Source organism: Microtus ochrogaster, chromosome 4, assembly GCF_000317375.1.
Source record: "Microtus ochrogaster isolate Prairie Vole_2 chromosome 4, MicOch1.0, whole genome shotgun sequence".
NCBI lineage: Eukaryota > Metazoa > Chordata > Mammalia > Rodentia > Cricetidae > Microtus > Microtus ochrogaster.
In genome coordinates, this window is record NC_022011.1 from 29,434,133 (window position 1) to 29,452,760 (window position 18,628).

At 45.3% G+C, this 18,628-nt stretch overlaps 1 protein-coding gene across 1 annotated transcript in view; it reads right to left on the reverse strand.

The window, feature by feature from the left end:
- Positions 1–18,628, reverse strand: part of Zcchc14 (zinc finger CCHC-type containing 14) — a 56,565-nt gene that overhangs the window by 27,178 nt on the left and 10,759 nt on the right. The window contains exon 2 of the mRNA XM_005345781.3: positions 5,681–5,804. Within this exon, the coding sequence (XP_005345838.1) occupies positions 5,681–5,804 (124 nt within the window). The remainder of the gene's footprint in view (positions 1–5,680; positions 5,805–18,628) is intronic.

Sequence of the window (18,628 nt, forward strand, 5' to 3'; positions counted from 1 at the left end):
GGAGGAAGAAGAAGAAGAAGAAGAAGAAGAAGAAGAAGAAGAAGAAGAAGAAGAAGAAGAAGAAGAAGAAGAAGAAGAAGAAGAAGAAGAAGAAAGGGTCCTGTCTAAAGAGGAGGACAGTTTATAGGCTCTGACATGGTGAGGGCACAGCACACACAGCCCCTGGAGTGGCAGCTTGAAAAGGAAGAGGAGGAGGAGGAGTGAGTCCGTAACAGCTGGAAATCCTCCAGACTTTGTATAAGAAGTAAAAGAATTATAAGAAAAACCTCATGTAGGGACCAAAGAAAACTGTAAAAACAACCAGAAAAAAATGGCACTGGCATACAGACAGCCAATTGCACACTGCAAGAAGACTCTCATTAAAGGAGGCCAGCAGACAAAACGCCTCTGGCAAAGCTAAAGAGCAAAACCAGCTCAGTCAAGTATTCCATGGTCAGCAAGAATGAAGTCACAGGAACCATATCTTCAGGCTAATGACAATGGGCAGAGTCCATATCCGCAGAGCTGTACAAAATCAACTGGGAGAAAAAGGGCAGCCAGGGGGTAAACACACAGAGCATTCAAAGACTATCCTTCTTTCCCCTTCTCAAAATATATGCAAAACCCATAAGGACTTATCATTGGGCACAAGGTATACAACAGCTAAGCTACGATACATGTGGCACCTCTACACGGCACGTGGGGAACCATGCCAGCACTGTAACCACCCTCATGCACAGCACCTGCCACGTGCAGAGGTGTTAAACCCTGTTACCAAGACACATCTGGACGTTCAGTACTGACTCTGAAGAGTCAGTATATACACACATAGTTGCAAGGTTCTTAGAGTTTTGGTCTTTTAATTTTCTTCACTTTATGTGCATGTATGTTTTGCCTACATGTATGTATGTGTACCACATGTATGTCTGATGCCCACAGAGGTCAGGAAAGAGCAATGGATTCCCTGGGATTGGAGTTACTATTGTTTTGAGTCATCATTTGGAATCAAACCTGGGTCCTCTTAAAGAGTAGCCTGTGTTCTAGGCTCCTGAACCACCTCTCTAGCCCAGATTCTTATATTTATCTAAAGTGGTGAGATATTAGCTCAAAGTAGAGTCTGAAAGTGAAAGGTATACACCATACTTCCTCCAACTCACCCACTGACTATAGAAACTGTAAGAGGAATGTCCCTCAATCCCAAATCCCCAGCCCCATTTTCTTTAGGGAAACCGAGGAAGCAGTCATTTGGCTAGTTTTTTTTTGTTTTGTTTTGTTTTTTTGTGGTTTTTCGAGACAGGGTTTCTCTGTGGTTTTGGAGCCTGTCCTGGAACTAGCTCTTGTAGACCAGGCTGGTCTCTAACTCACAGAGATCCACCTGCCTCTGCTTCCCGAGTGCTGGGATTAAAGGCGTGCGCCACCACCGCCCGGCGCGTTTGGCTAGTTTGCATGTGCCTTGGTTCAAAGGAGAACTGCTGAGGAAGGCTGTGAGCAGCCTGCTTAGAAACGGGGAAAGCACTGACCTAGTACACATGTGCAAGGACCGAGGGTTGATTCCCAGCACTGCAAAATAATAATGACAATAATAAATTAAAAAACAAAAAGTAAAGTAATAAGTACAGTAAAATAACACTGTGTGATCTGGGGGTAGCCACTCATTGCAAAGCTCTGACCTCTGCTAACTCACAGTGAGAATCAAACGCAGAACCAGGATGTTCCGTGGCCAAAGGCTTTTTATCCCTGCCAACTGTGATCCCAATGCACCTCAGGAGAGGCAACACACAGCTGTGGTTTCAGAAGTTAGCTTTTTATCTCCAGTTCCTATCTTGTTAAAACTCATGCTCGTATTTTGAGTTTCTTTATTAAAGTCCAACAATAAGGTGGGTGTGATACAACTCGCCTTTAATCCCAGTACTTTAATCCCAGGAGGCAGAGGCAGGTGAATCTCTGTGAATTTGAGGCCAGCCTGCTCTAAAACAAGAGTTCCAGGTCAACGAGGGCTACACAGAGAAACCTTGTCTCAGAAAACAAAATATTGCCAGGTGGTGGTGGCACACACCTTTAATCCCAGCACTGGAAGGCAGAGGCAGATCCATCTCTGAGAGTTCAGGGCCAGGTCAGTCTGGTCTATGTAGATAGTTCCAGGACAGGGTCCAAAGCAACAGAGAAACCCTGTCTCGAAAAACAAACAAAGAAAAAGAAAAAAAAGCCTAAGACTTTTGAGGTTCAGTCTTTGTTTGTTTTTCCTGAGACAGGGTCTCTTTGTGTAGCCCTGGATGCTCTGAAACTCTCGTAGACCAGGCTAGCCTTGAACTCACAGAGATCTGCCTGCCTCTGCCTCCTGAGTGCTGGACTAAAGGCTGCGCCATCAGTGCCCTGGCTCAAGGTTCAGTCCTTAAGCTGCTTTTCATCATAATAACAGTACATAACAAAGCCATAGCCTCAGTACAGAACCATAGCTTCAGTACAGTGCTCTGGCTGAAATATTCCACTTTGTCTGATGGTGTAAAGTTGCTACAGACAGTATATACTTAAACATAAACTCCTTCAAGTACAACATTTTTAAGAATAAAAAGAACCTGAGTTCAGAGATTACTTAAGGTCTGCTGTTTAATCAAGGTGACAGAAGCAGCCCCTTCCCTGTCTTGCCAGAGACAGACTCTAGTTCTAGTTGTTAAGGCACAGAACCTCCTACACTGAGCATCTCTGGGGATGTCTCCTCTTACACCTCCTTTGGCACCAGTAACAACTGGCACAAAGATTGGGACCTGAGATGAGTTATCTTTCGTACAATGGTCCCCAACCATGGCAGGGAAGAAGGGAAACAACCAATCACCAGGCCTGTGGACTTCCGTATCAAACCAAGACCTCTGCTCCTAACATATAAAGGTAAGAAACAGCACCAAGAGTGAGTGCTCTCTGGCAGTAACACCTTCATTCTCCTTCCCACTCTCTTCATCCCCACAGCACAGGTTTGTGTCTCAGGAGCTCACTTGAGACTTAAATCTCTTCTGGAAAATGGGATGTATTACTCCTGGGAATATGGGTTTTGATTCCATGCTCTCAGGATCACTGAGAGCACTGTGAGAGAGTGGGAACACCAGATGTTTTAGGAATGCTGCCCAAAGCCTGATTATTCTGCAAGCTCTATCATATTACTATAAGACTTCTGAGGTGGGCCGTGGTGGCATAAGCCTTTAATCCTAGCACTCGGGAGGCAGAGGCGGGCAGATCTCTGTGAGTTCGAGGCTAGCCTGGTCTACAAGAGCTAGTTCCAGGATAGGCTCCAAAACTACAGAGAAACGCTGTCTCAAAAAAAAAAAAAAAAGACTTCTAAGAGAAAACTAGGTAAAACTTCAGACTACAGTAACCGCAGACCAATGCCAAGCACAGGAGAAGGGCTCCAAAACCACAGAGAAACCCTGTCTCGAAAAACCAAAAGAAAAAAAAAAAAAAAAAAGAAGGGATCATGAGAAAGGCACCAAAAACTCAGCTAGTTTACCTGCCTATGCTGGACAGAAGAAACTCCTGGTGTTGGGTTATTGATGAGTGGTGGGATGCTGGCCTGGCTAAAAGTGGGCAGCATGGTCTTACAGGACAATCTCTCCACCACAGCCATTGCTACAGCTGCTGAACCTTTATCCCCCTCAGCACTAAAGTATACAATCAGAGAGCAGCAGACAACAGCCTTGTTGTTAATTTATACCCAGAGGCTGAAGAGGTTTCTCAGTAGTTAGGGCACTGGCTGATCTTCCAGAAAACCTGGATTCAGTTCCTAGAATCCATGCTCACAACTGTCTATAACTCCTGTCCCAGGGAACCAATGTCCTCTTCTGACCTACACAGACACTATACAGAAATGGCACAGACATACATGCAGACAAAATACCCATAAACATAAAATTAAATCTTTAAAAAAGAAAGAATGGAAGGAAGGAAGGAAAGAAAGAAAGAAAAGAAAAAAAGAAAAGGAAATTATATTCCACAACCCAGGATCTTGGTCATGTCTCAAGAAAAAGCACTGTGGCACAGGGTGGATACCCTACTTGGTCTAGAGAGTGCTACAGAAAACAATCCGCCCTCACAAGAGGCCCAGCACTCAGCTGACTCTCCAGCAGGCAGCCCTGCACTCTAGGTGCCAACTCCATTCTGGGGTCATACGGCTAGAAAAACCTGGTGGGAGAGTCAACAGAGGGACATAGTCTCCTGGGAACAGCCTGCATCATGCGAACTGTGACCTTGCAGCTAATGCAAGGTGGGAGAACAGGCTTTCCAGCATTGCTGTCACCCACTGCTCTCCCCTGTGCCATGGTCTTAAGACACAGATGTGGCACAGTGGCAAAGAAGCAGACACACCCTGAGCTGCAACCTATCAGAGCAGACAGCACTCTACATAGAGTGAGCTCAGGCCTTTAAAGCAACAGCATGGAATGCACCTGTGAGATAAAAAGCTGATGCTTGAGATACAAGAGACAGAGAAGCGCAGAAGGACCAGCTCAACTTACAAAAGGCAAAACAGCTACAAGTAGCAAAGCAGAGCAAATCATGAGTAGGGATGGAGAGACTCCCAGGAGCCTCAAGGGACATGACCAGTCAGGACAGATGTCCCTGCCTAACTCAGCTAAGACTTGGTCCCACAAATAACTTCATCTAATTTAAAATAATCGCTCTGTGCCTGCCCAGATGCTTTCAGAATCAATCTGGCAGAAAGTGAGGAGGCCCAGGGCCTGTGGTGAGAGGTTTCATCAGCTGCAGATCTACACTCAGCAAATACACTTTTAAAAATCGCACTTGTTCAGTGGAACGAGGAATGTGAAACTTCACTGAGGCTGGTGGCACTGAGTGAGTGAAGATAGGAGTACCTGTCACCATCAGCATGGGGTGAGTCTCAGGAGACCACTGAGTCGGGAAAGAAGTGTTCTATGGCCCAGCAGCTTTAGATTCTAGATTTGGTTCTGGTGTGAGGAGCAGAGGGTATTTAAACCTTTTTTTTTCCTTTTTTTAAATACACCAGTATTTAAAGTTTACATCGTTGAAATGTGGTCTTGAGTTCCTTGGGAGAACTAGAAAGAAAACAACCCCCTCTGAGCATGTCTGATTGAAGGGACTGTGGCCAGCTCAAATGTGGAAAACATGGCTCTGGCAGGCCTTACCTTTCTTCCCGATTCCCTCTGCCTTGCTAAAAACCCTTAGCCTGCATCCCTAAAGCTAGCCACCAAGGTCTAACCCCTTATTTGGTCACTTCCTCCTCCTGAGGCTGACTACCAAGGTCCAACTATCAAGATATTGAGGTCCAGCAATCAAAAACTCCCTTTGGCTCACTTAATTAACATGGGCAATCAAATACCTCATCCTAACATGGGATTCCCCCTTGTACCTTTACAAAACCACCATTTTCCTGTATGCCATGTCTGTCTCCTCTCTAGCGAGGCAGTCCTTTGTCCTTCCAGGACAAATAAATACCCCTGTCCCTCTCCCTTCTCTCTCATCCTCTATCTCCCATCTTTGTCTCTTGTTTCCTGTCCTCTGTCCCACTAGGGCAAATAAATCTCCCTTGTGCTAAAAAAGACTTGGTCTTGGGGGTCCTGAGCTGACTCTTTCTCTCACTAATGACACTATGTCCTAGTAGTCCACAGCTCTGTACTGTGGATGCCGTCTCCCTGCACCTGGGACTTCTCACTAATATCTAGCATAACTCACCCACCTTTGCCATGTTTTCCCAAAGGCCTCTTGGGCAAGGATTCCTCCGTGGAATGTGCTGATGTATGCAATGCATTCTCCAGACTGTTGCTGATGCTGCTGACAGGGGTCTCAGTTCTGGGCGCCATCTGAGAAGACAAAATATTATCCTCTTACTTTTTTCTGCACAACTGTCTCTTGTTGAAAGTTATACACACAAATGTAGCTTTGAGTTTTTCTACCATAACACAATGCTCTTCCAGAGAAAGATGAAACACCACCAACCACTGCTTCTCCCAAACCCATAAACAGTCCTGGGCTTTTGTCTAGGTTAGGTCATCAGACAGAACAGCAGTCTTAGCCACTGTAGCATGTGCCAAAAGCCTGTTTTTACATCTTTAAATTAAATGCTTTCCTTATAACAAATTCCACAGAGCTCTGGGAGCCACAGAAAAAGAACACAGCACATCTGGCCAGGTACAATTTGAAAAACATATAAGAGAATCCTATAGCAATTCCACTTCTAGAGAGTGTTGTGTAATACCTTTCTCCAAGATTGAAACATTCCATCCTGCAAGGAAGCTTCTGGAGCAGGAAGGTAAACAACTCAAAATAGCTTCCGGAAGTTCCTGAAACTGACAAGACTCACTAGGCCCTTCCCTACCAGAATGAACAGGAAAGCTGAGAGTCCATTCAGATGGAAGGTAGTGAGCAGCACAGCTGTGGCTAAGCTGCCAAGATGATGAAAGTGAAGCTGAGCTGTGAAGTTAACTCTCAGAGGAGAACAGCTGCCAAGAAGACTCTGAGACCAAGACAGCTGCCTGGAAAAAGCAAAAACCAACCAGAGCTGCTTGCAAGAGCAGGCATCTGGAGTCATCTGGAATGGGCACTCTCTTAACCTGCTGAGCTGCCTGCAGGCATGCAGTGCAGTCTGCTCCAGGTTCCCAGATCTGGGTTGTCACCCATACTGGGGTGGGCCTTGGTGATACAATTGTCTTCTGAGTCACTTCTGCTCCTGTAAGTAACCCCAGTAAAACTCACTGGCTCACCAAATTTAACCAAATCCATACTTTGGTCTGCCCTGGGGTCCACATCTAGGGTGAGAAGACACGTGTTGCAGCTCCCCAGGAAAAGGGTTCACCACATTCAGTTTTTACACAGGAAGAGACCAGACACTGAAAACTCTATTATCACCAGGCAGTGGTGGTGCACGTCTTTAATCCCAGCATTTGGGGGGCAGAGGCAGACAGATCTCAGTAAGTTCAAGGGCAGCCTGGTCTACAAAAGCAAGTTATAGGCCAGCCAGTACTGTTACACAGAGAAACCCTGTGTCAAAAAAAAAAAAAAAAAGAAAAAAGAAAACAAAAACAAAAACAAAAAAACTTTATTTGCTGATATATGGGACACCCAAGCTAGACTGACAGCCTCTGCCATTGCTGGGTGTAAGGTGAAGGTTCTTATTGTGTACACATACAGAACTATGCCCACAAGCTCTGGGCAGTTGACTGGCCACTGGGAAGGGGGTGGACTGCAGTATCCTCCATTCCTCCCCCCCTTTATCAGTATTGGTAAAATTTATAGCACAAATAGACTAGATATAAAATAAAAAATAGCAATGTTTTCACTTCAGTCTTACCTTAAGATTTCAAATATTAGAAAAAGATCCAAGATTTTTTAAAAATATATTTATTTATTTATTATGTATACAATATTCTGTCTGTATGTATGCCTGCAGGCCAGAAGAGGGCACCAGACCCCATTACAGATGGTTGTGAGCCACCATGTGGTTGCTGGGAATTGAACTCAGAACCTTTGGAAGAGCAGGCAATGCTCCTAACCTCTGAGCCATCTCTCCAGCCCCAAGATCCAAGATTTTAAAACTTGGGAAAAGACTTGTGGGTTCCATGACTTAATAGCCTACTGTGTGTACCATGGGAGCAGGAAGTTGAAGAACTAGCAGCTACTCTTGGTTCAGCCTGTAACTTAAGCAGTGAGCATTGGGACATGCCTGCTCCTAATATTCTAGCCATGTGCCCATGGCTTGTCATTGTTACCTGCCTGGTGATGGCAGGTGGCACTGGCTGTTCAGAGGCCAGGCCCTGAGGCTCTGAAGTAGACAGAGGCAGTTTAATGAAGGCACAGACTGGTGTGGGAAGTCCTTCTATGTTTTGTTTTTACTGGTTAATGAATAAAGCTGTTTTGACCAGTGGCTTGGCAGAATAGAGCTAGGTAGGAAAATTAAACTGAATGCTGGGAGAAAGAAGGCGGAGTCAAGGAGAAGCCATGTAGCCACAGCTGGAGACAGATGTGCCGGAAACTTGCTGTTTAGCCACAGCCACGTGGCAATACACAAATTAATGGAGATGGATTAGTCTGGGATATAAGAGCAAGCTAGAAATATGCTTAAGTTATTGGCCAAACAGTATAACAAATAATATGGTTTCTGAGTGATTTTTTCCAAGTGGCCTCCTCCAACAACAGACTACTACCCAGTTTGTCAGAGTCACTCAGTAGAAGCCTGGCCAAACTGGAGTCAAGAAAGCTTATTCTGACCTGGCATGATGATGTATGCCTTTAATCTCAGTACTTGGGAAGCAGAGGATTATGGATCTCTTTGAGTTACAGGCCAGCCTGACCTACATTGTGATTTCCAGGCCAACCAGGGCTATAAAGGAGACCCCGACTCGACAACAAAAGGCTTACTCTGCATCCCAGTATCCAGCAGAGCACAACAGATGCCTATAAGCAGTGTGCCACCAGCCAGTCTCTATGAAAGTCAACAGAACTCAAGGAAAAGATCCTGGTCATTCGTTTAATTTAAAAAGACATTACCAAGAAGTTATCAAGAAAGTTAAATTTGGGTCTGGAGGTGCTGGCAGAGTACCTGCCTAGCATTCATAAATCCCTAAATTGGATCCCCAGGCACGATATTTCACACCTGTAATCCTAGCATCCAGAAGGTAGAGGCAGAAGGATCAAAAGTTCGGGGTTTCCCTTGGCTGTACAGCAAGTTCGATGTTAACCTGGGCTGCATGAAATTCTGTCTCAGGAAGGAAGGTCAATGAAGAGGGTAGGGTAAAATGGCTCAGTGGATGAAAACATTTGACTTTCAAGCCTCAGTTCAATGCCTGAAAACAAAGTAAAAAGGTAGGAAAACTGACTCCACAGGGTTGTCTTCTGACTTCCATGCATACAGTGACATGGAGACATGTACCCTATCATGCATATACAAATATTAGTAATAAAATATGATCATAAAAGACACAAAAAATGTTAAATTATAAACCTGGAATTTCACATATATCTAAAATTCCTGCACTTGGAAGTCAAACCAAACTGGACTGCACAGCAAGCTGCCTTCAATTTACCAGTTTTCATCCTTTAATAGCTGAACATTAAGAACAAGACACACCCTTATTGGGAGACAAGATTCTCACACAACTTTGTGAGTAGCACATATATAACTTCTCAGTATATGGCCACCAGCCACCAGCAACCTATCCTGGTTGCTTGACTCACACAGCTCCTGACTCTACATCCTGATTCCAAGAAGGGGCCAGAGTTGTTCTGACTAGTCACAGGAAAACAGCATCCCCCATCCCCAGAAAGCCCACTAGCAAAACCCAGATTTCCACCCCCAGCGTACATATGAAGGCAGTGAGGGGGTGCGCTGCCTCATTAGGGTACCCCTACACATGCAGGCCAGAGTCCTGCAGGGGTTTATTCTTATGTGGGGCTAGGTGCTGAGACCCAGGAAATAAGGCTTGCCCACTTGCTGACTTCAGTAATGACAACAACAGGAAGCACTTCCTATGTCCATGTAGACTCAGCCCTGACCTGAGAGCTGCTGTCCCCAGGCCAGTGGCCAGGTCTAGGACAGGGCAAAGCTGTGAGCTAGCTGTGTGATGAAAACACATGTAGGGAAAAAAATGCTTTAAGAAGTGATGACCCCAAGGTAAAATGGTCTGCCTGTTTGTCTGTCTGGTCTTCCTCCTCTCGCCTCTTGCTCTTCTGTTTACAATGAATGCTGCCTTCAACTGCAATTCCCATAAATGCTGTTTTAAGTTATTTTTGGTTAGGTTAATTTGTCCACGTGACCCACAGTTCAACACAGATACTCTGACTCACTTTCAGCATAGCCCCAGTGGACCTGATGTTCACATGTTGCCCTCCCATCCTGTGCAAAGCCTATAGGCTAAGCCAAGGCACTCTGTTGCCCAGGTCTTCCTATGAGTTCAAATTCTCTCTGAGCAGAGTACCTTACTTTATTTCCAAGGGAAGTTCATAGGTTTTCCCTTTCAACTTTTCTTTCAACATCATGGTCAACATTTCCAAGGCCATCAGGGCCTGTGGCACAGGCCACAGGGACTCAGGTGGGCACCACCATCTCATTTACCTGACCCTACTTCTCACCCTGGCCCAGTGGACACAAAGTCCCTTCTGTAAGACCTTGGGCTCTGTTCTCCTTATCCATATGGCTCCCTTAGTATCTCTCACTTCTATACAGCTGCATTGCCAGCATTCAGCAAGGCATGGTTTTGTTTTGCATTTTGTTTGTTTGTTTCTTCTTTTCCTTTTGGGCTGGTCTATTCATGGAAGGATCCTCTGCAACATACAACAACGCCTTCCATTTAGAAGCACTTGATATCTGTAAGACATTCAGTTACAGCACCAAGTTCCAAAGGCCCCAGTGGCACTAATTTCCAGGTGATTCTCTGTACTCCCATCTTGCCTAGCTGTCATCACTAGGGTCTCAGCAGCTCTGCTCTGGCACCAACAAGCAATGACTGCAGGCAGATCTGATGTTCAGGACCTGCCGGAACCCAAGACATACTCCTCTCTCCTAGAGTCCCAGGAGAGATCACCTGAGCTCTAGTGCTGCTGCCTGCTCAGAAGTACCTTGCTGGAGTGGAGTTTAGGCCACTGGCCCCAAGCAGCATACTGCTGGCTCTTGAGGTGTATCTGCTAGGCACGTAGAGATGAACTGGTACATCCAGACCTAAGTAAAGACCTGTACATCCAGCCTGGTGGCATAGGCATGTAATCTCAGATAACCAGGAGACTATAACAAGAGAATGGAAGGTTCAGGGCTAGTCCAAGCTAGAGACCAAATTCAAGGTCAGCCTGAGTAATTAGTGATGGCCTGTCTCAAAAAGTAAAAAAGGGGGAAGACTGTCCTCAGCTCACTCAAGAATCTCACCTAGAATATGCAAGGCCCTAGACTGGATTCCCCAGGGTCAAGTAAAACAAAATAAAACAAGCACTTCCAAATCATGGTACATGTGTATTCTAACTTGGGCCCATGGTGAACCTCAAGATTCGACATTCCTGACTACCACGACATTTCAAAATAAAGGAGTATTCCTGAGTCAGATCAAAGGCTAGGTAACTCCTACAAGAAGGTCCATTAGCATTAGAATTCCAGTGTCATGTGGATAATCAGACCAGATGGACTTATATCTTACTTCCAGGGAAGTAAGTCATGGGGGTATTGTGGCTTGATGGCTGATGTCGGTCCTATCATGACAGCTAAAAACTGTTCCTCAAACATAGACAATTTTTAAAAAGGTTTTCTTTAGACAGTAATATCCTATGAAAAAGCTCACATTTGTAGGCTTCTGTAGATGGAAGTTTCTTTCCTGCCTGGTCCCACAGTCGTTCAGTCCAAAAGAAACACACAGAGGCTTAAAATTAATTGTAACCTGTTTGGCATATTGCTCAGGCTTGTTACTAACTACCTCTTACAACTTAAATTAACCCATAATTCTTGTCTATGTTTAGGCACATGGCTTCGTACCTTTTCTCAGTAAGGCATTCTCAACTTACTTCTGCTGTATCTGGCTTGCGACTGCGTCTCTATCTTTCCTCTTCCCAGAATTCTCTTAGTCTGATTGTCCCAACTATACTTCCTGCCTGGCTACTGATTAATCAGTGTTTTATTAAACCAATACAAGTGACAAATCTTTACACTGTACAAGAGCATTAGCCACAGCAGGCTTCTTTAAAACTATGAATAAATTCACTTTAATATTCATAGATCAGGGAAACAATCTTTAGAAATTTAATTTTTAAACATCAATTCCATTTTCAAAGAGGACATGCTCACATGCAGTCATATTTCTGGAAGTAGAGCCCCCCCGCCCGCAATACAAATTGCATCAGACAAGCCAAGCAGAGGAAGCATGGACCTCTCATAGCCCAGTGCCACTGTTCCAACAGGAAATGGAAGTGAGCTGCCGGAGTAGGTACACACATCAGCCCACACAAGACACCAAGTTATCCCCACATCACAAATAAAATTGGAGCACAACTCCCAACACTTTGTCTAGGGCCACATGCCCAGTTAGAAAGAAAAGAGTGAAGCACAGCAGCAATGACATCAAGGAGAGCAGTGGACATGGTGGCAAACACCTACAGTCCCAGAACTCATGGAAGCAGAGACAGAAGAATCACAAGTTCCAGGTCATCCTGAGCTACATGATGAGAGGGAGGGAAGGAAGAAAAGAAGGGGAACAAGAGTATGAGCAGATAACATGGGCACAGTGTGAAGACCTTTTGCTCACTGATGAGACTGGTCAGGAGATTTCATTTCTAAATTCTGTCTCAGCCTCTTTCACTGCAACCTGGAAATAATAGTAAGTAGCTCACAGGGCTTTTTTTTTTTTCTTTTTTCGTTTTGGAGCCTGTCCTGGAGCCAGTCCTGTAGACCAGGCTGGTCTCGAACTCACAGAGATCAACTGCCTCGGCCTCCCGAGTGCTGGGATTAAAGGCGTGCGCCACCACCGCCTGGCCGCTCACAGGGCTTTAATGGTAATTAAAATGTATGTATGAAGCTTACCAAGCTGGAAGACAGATACTAGACACTGTTACTACGACTGCTGTGGTACACATAGTGGGGCTGCTAGGTCACCTCAATGGACTAAAGTACTGCCACAGACAGCACAATTAAAAACACATGACCACATAGGAGGGTCATAAGCCATGGATCCTCAGAGACTCTCTGCCTTCCTGGACTTCCCCTGGGTACTGGGCAGGACTCCAAACATCCACCCTAACATCCACATCCCTGTGTTAGAATACAGGAGGTCTCTCTTCCTTCAAACAGACCCTTCTTATATGTCCATCAAACAGGTCATCACTCCATGTAAGACTAGCAATGATGACTTGAGAAGATAGCTACCTTAACATCCACCTCCCTGTATTAGAATACAGGGGGTCTCTCTTCCTTCAAACAGATCCTTCTTATATGTCCATCACGATAGGCCATCATTCCATCTATAATTAGAAATGACAGCTTGAGAAGTCATTTCATTACCCAAATTTCAGTTAAACAAAGTCATCACAACAAGACAGGTAACAGTCTCAGTCTTAGCTGGCAAGTACTGACTGGTGCCACTGCTGGACAGCCAGTAGGCAGTACACAGCTAACTGACACTTCTGCGCCTTCTGATCTTCTGACGCTACCTAGAAGTCAGCAGATTCCTAAACTATCACCAACCAGCAATATAGCCAAGGACTTGTATGTAGGAAGACACAATTCACCTTCACAGGATGAAAATCAATGACATCAACATGCATCAAATTCACAGGTGATACAAAGCCACAGCTGTCTGACTACAGATCAGGAGTCCTTTTTTTGTTTTTGTTGTTTCGAGACAGGGTTTCTCTGTAGCTTTGGAAACTGTCCTGGAACTAGTTCTTGTAGACCTCAAACTCACAGAGATCCACCTGCCTCCTGAGTGCTGGGATTAAAGGCGGGTGCCACCACCACCCAACAGACCAGAAGTCCTTTAAACAGAATCAGAGGAAACAAAATGTATGGGGAAATGCTCACAGGTATGTGAAAAGAGGAAAATGTGTATACAAGCAGACAGTCACAGGAAAGACAGGAAAAGAAAAACCAAAGAGTTCACAGCACTTATATCCCTTCTCTACTGCTTCTTAAGAGTCCTCAGATGTGACAGGACCTGGCCCACAGGTAGGAGGCAACCAGGAAGCAGAAAGTGAGCCCCTCAGCTGCTCCAGCAGCATCCTGGACCAGTCCTGGGCATAAGCACTGGCAGCCACGGGGTGGAGCCAGTCAGGCCCTTCAGCAGCAGTGGTATCACAACAGATACCACAGAGTGAAGCAGTTAGAGACAAGATAAGTTTTGAGACGGTCTTACTTTATAGCCCACAATGGCCTCAAACTCACAGTGATCCTTTAGCCTCAGTCTCTTGAGTAGTGAGGTTATAGGCACACACGTCTGGCTTTATTTTCTAATTTTTTGTTTTTCAGCTTTTATACAAAGAACAGACACGACTTTTAGAAAAAGAAGCTAAAGATCCAGTCTAAATCTTGATGCCTTCCTACGAGGTACAAGCAGCTCAGAAAGGTACACACAGCTGTGCTTGCCTTCTACAGCCTCCATATACCCATTCCACAAACTAGGTCCCAGGGTACTACCCCAGGACTGTGGGATGGGTAGAGACACCTGACCAAGACCCCAGATGCCCTGTTTCTCACTGAGAAGATGACAACTTCAGGATAATCAAGTGGAGAGGATGAGACAGTGGTCAGGAAACCACCATGCCGGGACCTAACTGGCAGGAAGAACTACCAAACCTAGGGATGGGCCTTTGGGCTTAAGGGTATGCATCGAGCCAAGGCAACAGAAGCTGGCACTACTACCCAAACACAGTCTAGCCAACTACCAGCAATGCCTAAGCAGGAAAGAGTAACATCTGCTACATGCTTTCAAGTCAATGTAAAAAAAAAGAAAGAAAACTGATTTGTAAGCACTTTAACTAAAATAGTCATTTTGTGTCTCTAAACCAGAACAAGAAAATAGTTTAATAGTGAAAGCTATTTGCTGACTTAGGCAAATGAAAGCCAATGCTAACCAAAACCACTTTCCACACACAAAAAAATTCCTTTTAATGTTTCCTACCAGACAGAGAAAATGGAGAGAAGGGAAGAGACTGCTCGACTGTGGCAGAGGCACAGGGAGGAATCCTCAAGGTGGTGGGAGAATGGGCTTCTTCCACATCCAGTGAAGTCGGCTAGGACACAGCTCTGAGGGCCTAGACACCACACCACAAGCTATTCCCACATCCTGCACAGGAAGCTACTCAACACAGTCAGCAAAAGAGCCCCGTCTGCTGGAAGAACCCTGCTAGATACCAAAAGGAGGCTGGGAACTGTGTAAACAGGCTCTTCCTGGTGACCAGGTATTAGTTTATGATGCTGAAACATGTCTCCACAGATGTAACTGAGGGCTGAAATGGTACACAGAAGATGTCCCTGAAAGTAATAATCTGCTTCTCATCACCATGCCCTTTCTGATATGGTATGAGGCAGGTCCAAGGGACTATCATTGCTAACTGGGACTGGCTACTGCCTAACCACTTACAGCTTCTGCCTTACTACACACCATTCCATTGGAGGTTTGCACAGTGAGTCCAGGTACTAGAGAGAGAGGAGGAACAGGGTGTTAAACCTTATCATCCTCCTATAATCAAGAGCCATAGCTTGCACTCATACCCTTGGGGACCCTGAGCCATACACTGATTGTCCATGCAGCTAGAGGAAGCAGGTGGCATCTCCAACAGCATGTAGCAACCATAAGACTAAAGCTGCTAGTAGGGCGGTGGTGGCGCACGCCTTCAATCCCAGCACTTGGGAGGCAGAGGCAGGCGGATCTCTGTGAGTTCGAGACCAGCCTGGTCTACAAGAGCTAGTTCCAGGACAGGCTCCAAAACCACAGAGAAACCCTGTCTCGAAAAACCACAAAAAAAAAAAAAAAAATAGGCTTATCCAGTAACCAGCTCAAACTTACAAACACCGACAAGCTGAACAACACTGAGGGCAACAGACACTGGCAAAACTACCGCCAGACAGACAAGGGGTAAGTATCTCACCCTGTGCGTTGTGCCCAGAGAAGGGAGAAGGAACCCATGAGCTGATCTAGGGTGTAGCCTATTGGTAGAGTTTCAGTACAACTACACAAAGAGAACCCCACTACTTCCAAGAGAGGTGCCCATACCCTACCTATCAACTGTGCCATGTTTCAGCACAGTTCTGAGAAACACAGGTATGGAGCTGGTTCCAAGACACTTTACATGTATAGTGAACGCCTAAAACACAAAAATAAAGGAAGATGGAAACATTCCTGCTCAACATCCTGCCACAAGAAGCAAGCTCTGGTGACCCCATCAATTTGAAATTTATTTGGAAGACCAAAAATGCTGTGAAGGGCTCTAAAAACCAAGTCTCCCAGCAGTTCAGCAGATGCTGACCTCCAACACACACTAGCAACAAAGGACCCCTTCAGTGACCACATCTCTCACCAGGATCTCCTGCCTCTGGCTTGGCTCTGATCTCAGTGACTGCTAAGTCTCTGGCACCCTGGCTGACCTGGATAAGCATAACTGAGGCTGTAACTAGCTAACCTCTGTCACTCTCAAACAGCATCTTATGCAGAGTCAGAATCCACTCACTGTAGATATGAACATGGTGACTTGCTGTGCATTGGTCATTCAGACTTGTAACTGGACCAGGCAGTGGTGGCACACACACTTAACCCAGCACTCAGGAGGCAGAAGCAGGCAAATCTCCATGGGTGGGTGGCCAGTCATACAAAGTGAGTTCCAGGACAGTTAAACAGAGAAAACCTGTCTCAGAAAACAAAATAGATTTGTGACTGGCTTGTGTCACCTCTACCCACTGTCCATGTGTCAACTCTCCCCCTGGATACGGTGGTGTCACTTAAGAGTTTCTCTTTCCCTGTGTGTGAACAATAAACCATGGATTTGAAAGACGGTCGATTGCTTCTCTGTGACTCATAGGTTCAAGAAAACACAACAACTAAAATTGCTGAGGGAAATCAAACTAACCATGGGCTAAGAAGAGAAATGTGTGGGATGCCTAGCCAACCCAAGCATCCTTACTCTTCAGAAGCAATCCACAGGTCCTACAATATCTTCCTCACAAAATCCAAGAAGCAACCAGAGAAACAAAAATACACCCCTGGCAGAGCAAAAGCCTCTTAGAAATGACTAAGCTGGTCAAGAACCTCAGGTAGGAAGAGCAGGGAAGTATTATTAAGCAATAAAAGGAAAGCACAGGCTGAAAAACAAAAGGGCACCAAGAAAAAAACAGAGATGGTTTGGGGGGTGATTTTGGTTTGGTTGGTTGATTGTTTTTTTGAGACAGGATCTAACTAATTCTAGCTGATCTAGCACTCACAGAGATCCACCTGCCTCTGACTCCTGGGTGCTGAGATTAAAAATGTATGCGACCATACCTCTCAAGAAAATGGAATTTTAAAAGTGAAATTTCAAAGTCGGGTGGTGGTGGTGCACACCTTTAATCCCAGCCCTCGGGAGGCAGAGGCAGGTGGATCTCTGTGAATTTGAGGCCAGCCTGGTCTACAGAGTGAATTCCAGGACAGACACAAAAGCTAGACAGGAAAACCCTGTCTCAAACAAATAAACAACAACAACAAAAAAAAATGGTGAAACTTCAGAACAAGAAAATGACATTTCTGAACTAGTAGCCCACAGGAAGGCCTAGCAGCAGACTAGAGGCAACAAGATACTGTCATCTCAATGACTCTGAAGATGAATTCATGAAGGTGTCCCAACAGAAGGTAAATGCATGCAACTGCACCCCCACAGGAAATAGACATAACAACTGGGGTATGCTGATGAAGCCCCCAAATTTAGCAAAAGGCATAAATTCACAGCTCCAAAATGTCCAGAGAGTACCCAACAGGCAAGCTTAGGAGAGCACACAGACACAGCAGAGCCATCAATACAAGATCCTGAGCCTAGCCAGAGGATGACACAGAAAACAGGGAGGTACAAAACATCCAGCTGGCTCACCACTTTTCAATTTTCAAAGTACCGCAAGAAAAAAAAAAGAGCCATCAACCAAAAGTCCTGAACTCAGTAACAATATCGCTGATGACACAGGGAAAGCAAAGCTGTATGCCAACACAAGCTGAAAGGATGCAGTACTAAGCTGGGCCTTCTAAGAAAAAAAAAAATCACATTTTTGCTATGTGAGCAAATGTGAAAGAATCTACATTCACTCACTCACTCACGACAAGGTTTTGTCCTGTAGTAGTCCAAGCTGGCCTTGAACTTGTGGTCTTCCTACTTCAGCCTTCCAAATGTTGGAATTATAAGTATGTGGCACCACTTCCTGCCTCTCCCTCCCTCTCTCTTTCCCTTCCCCCTCGTGTGTGTGTGTGTGTGTGTGTGTGTGTGTGTGTGTGTGTGTAAGGTGTAAGGTGTAAGGTGTAAGGTGCTTCAGTCCAGCATCTATCTTCATCTTAATTTAAAAAAGAAAAAAAAATTCCTATTGAAGCAGACTACTACAATGGACTGTGAGGCTCAGGGCCTCTGTGGTTGGCATAGGAATACGCCCCCACCCCCCGCCCGGACAAAGGTAGCCTCCACCACAGGTGTGAAATACTGCACACTCAAAGTAGTCTTGAGAGGTAAGACAGCACCAAGTTACCACAAGACCCACCATGAAACCTCACAGTGTAAAAGAAGCAGGAGATAAAACCGAATTCCATGACTCTGTTAAATGAAGCCTTCAGAGAACACAAAACCAACCAATAACAGAAAAGTAGCAGAACAGAACGAAGAACAAGAGCAAAAAAGCCCAAAGAGGGCACAGGATGAAGGAGGAACAGAGTGGAAAACAGCAAGGGAGTGGAAAATGGCCCCTTCTTTACCCTGCCAGAGGCCTGTGTCACACTGGCTCACACAGCTGTCAAAATACATGGCAAAAGGCAGGCTGTAGTGGCACATGCCTTTAATCCCAGCACTTGGGAGGCAGAGACAGGTGGATTTCTGTGAGTTCAAGGCCAGCCTGGTCTACAGAGCTAGTTCCAGGACAGGCTCTAAAGCTACAGAATAACCCTGTCTCAAAAGAACCAAACCAAACTGACGACAACGAACCAAAAAAAAAAAAAAAAAA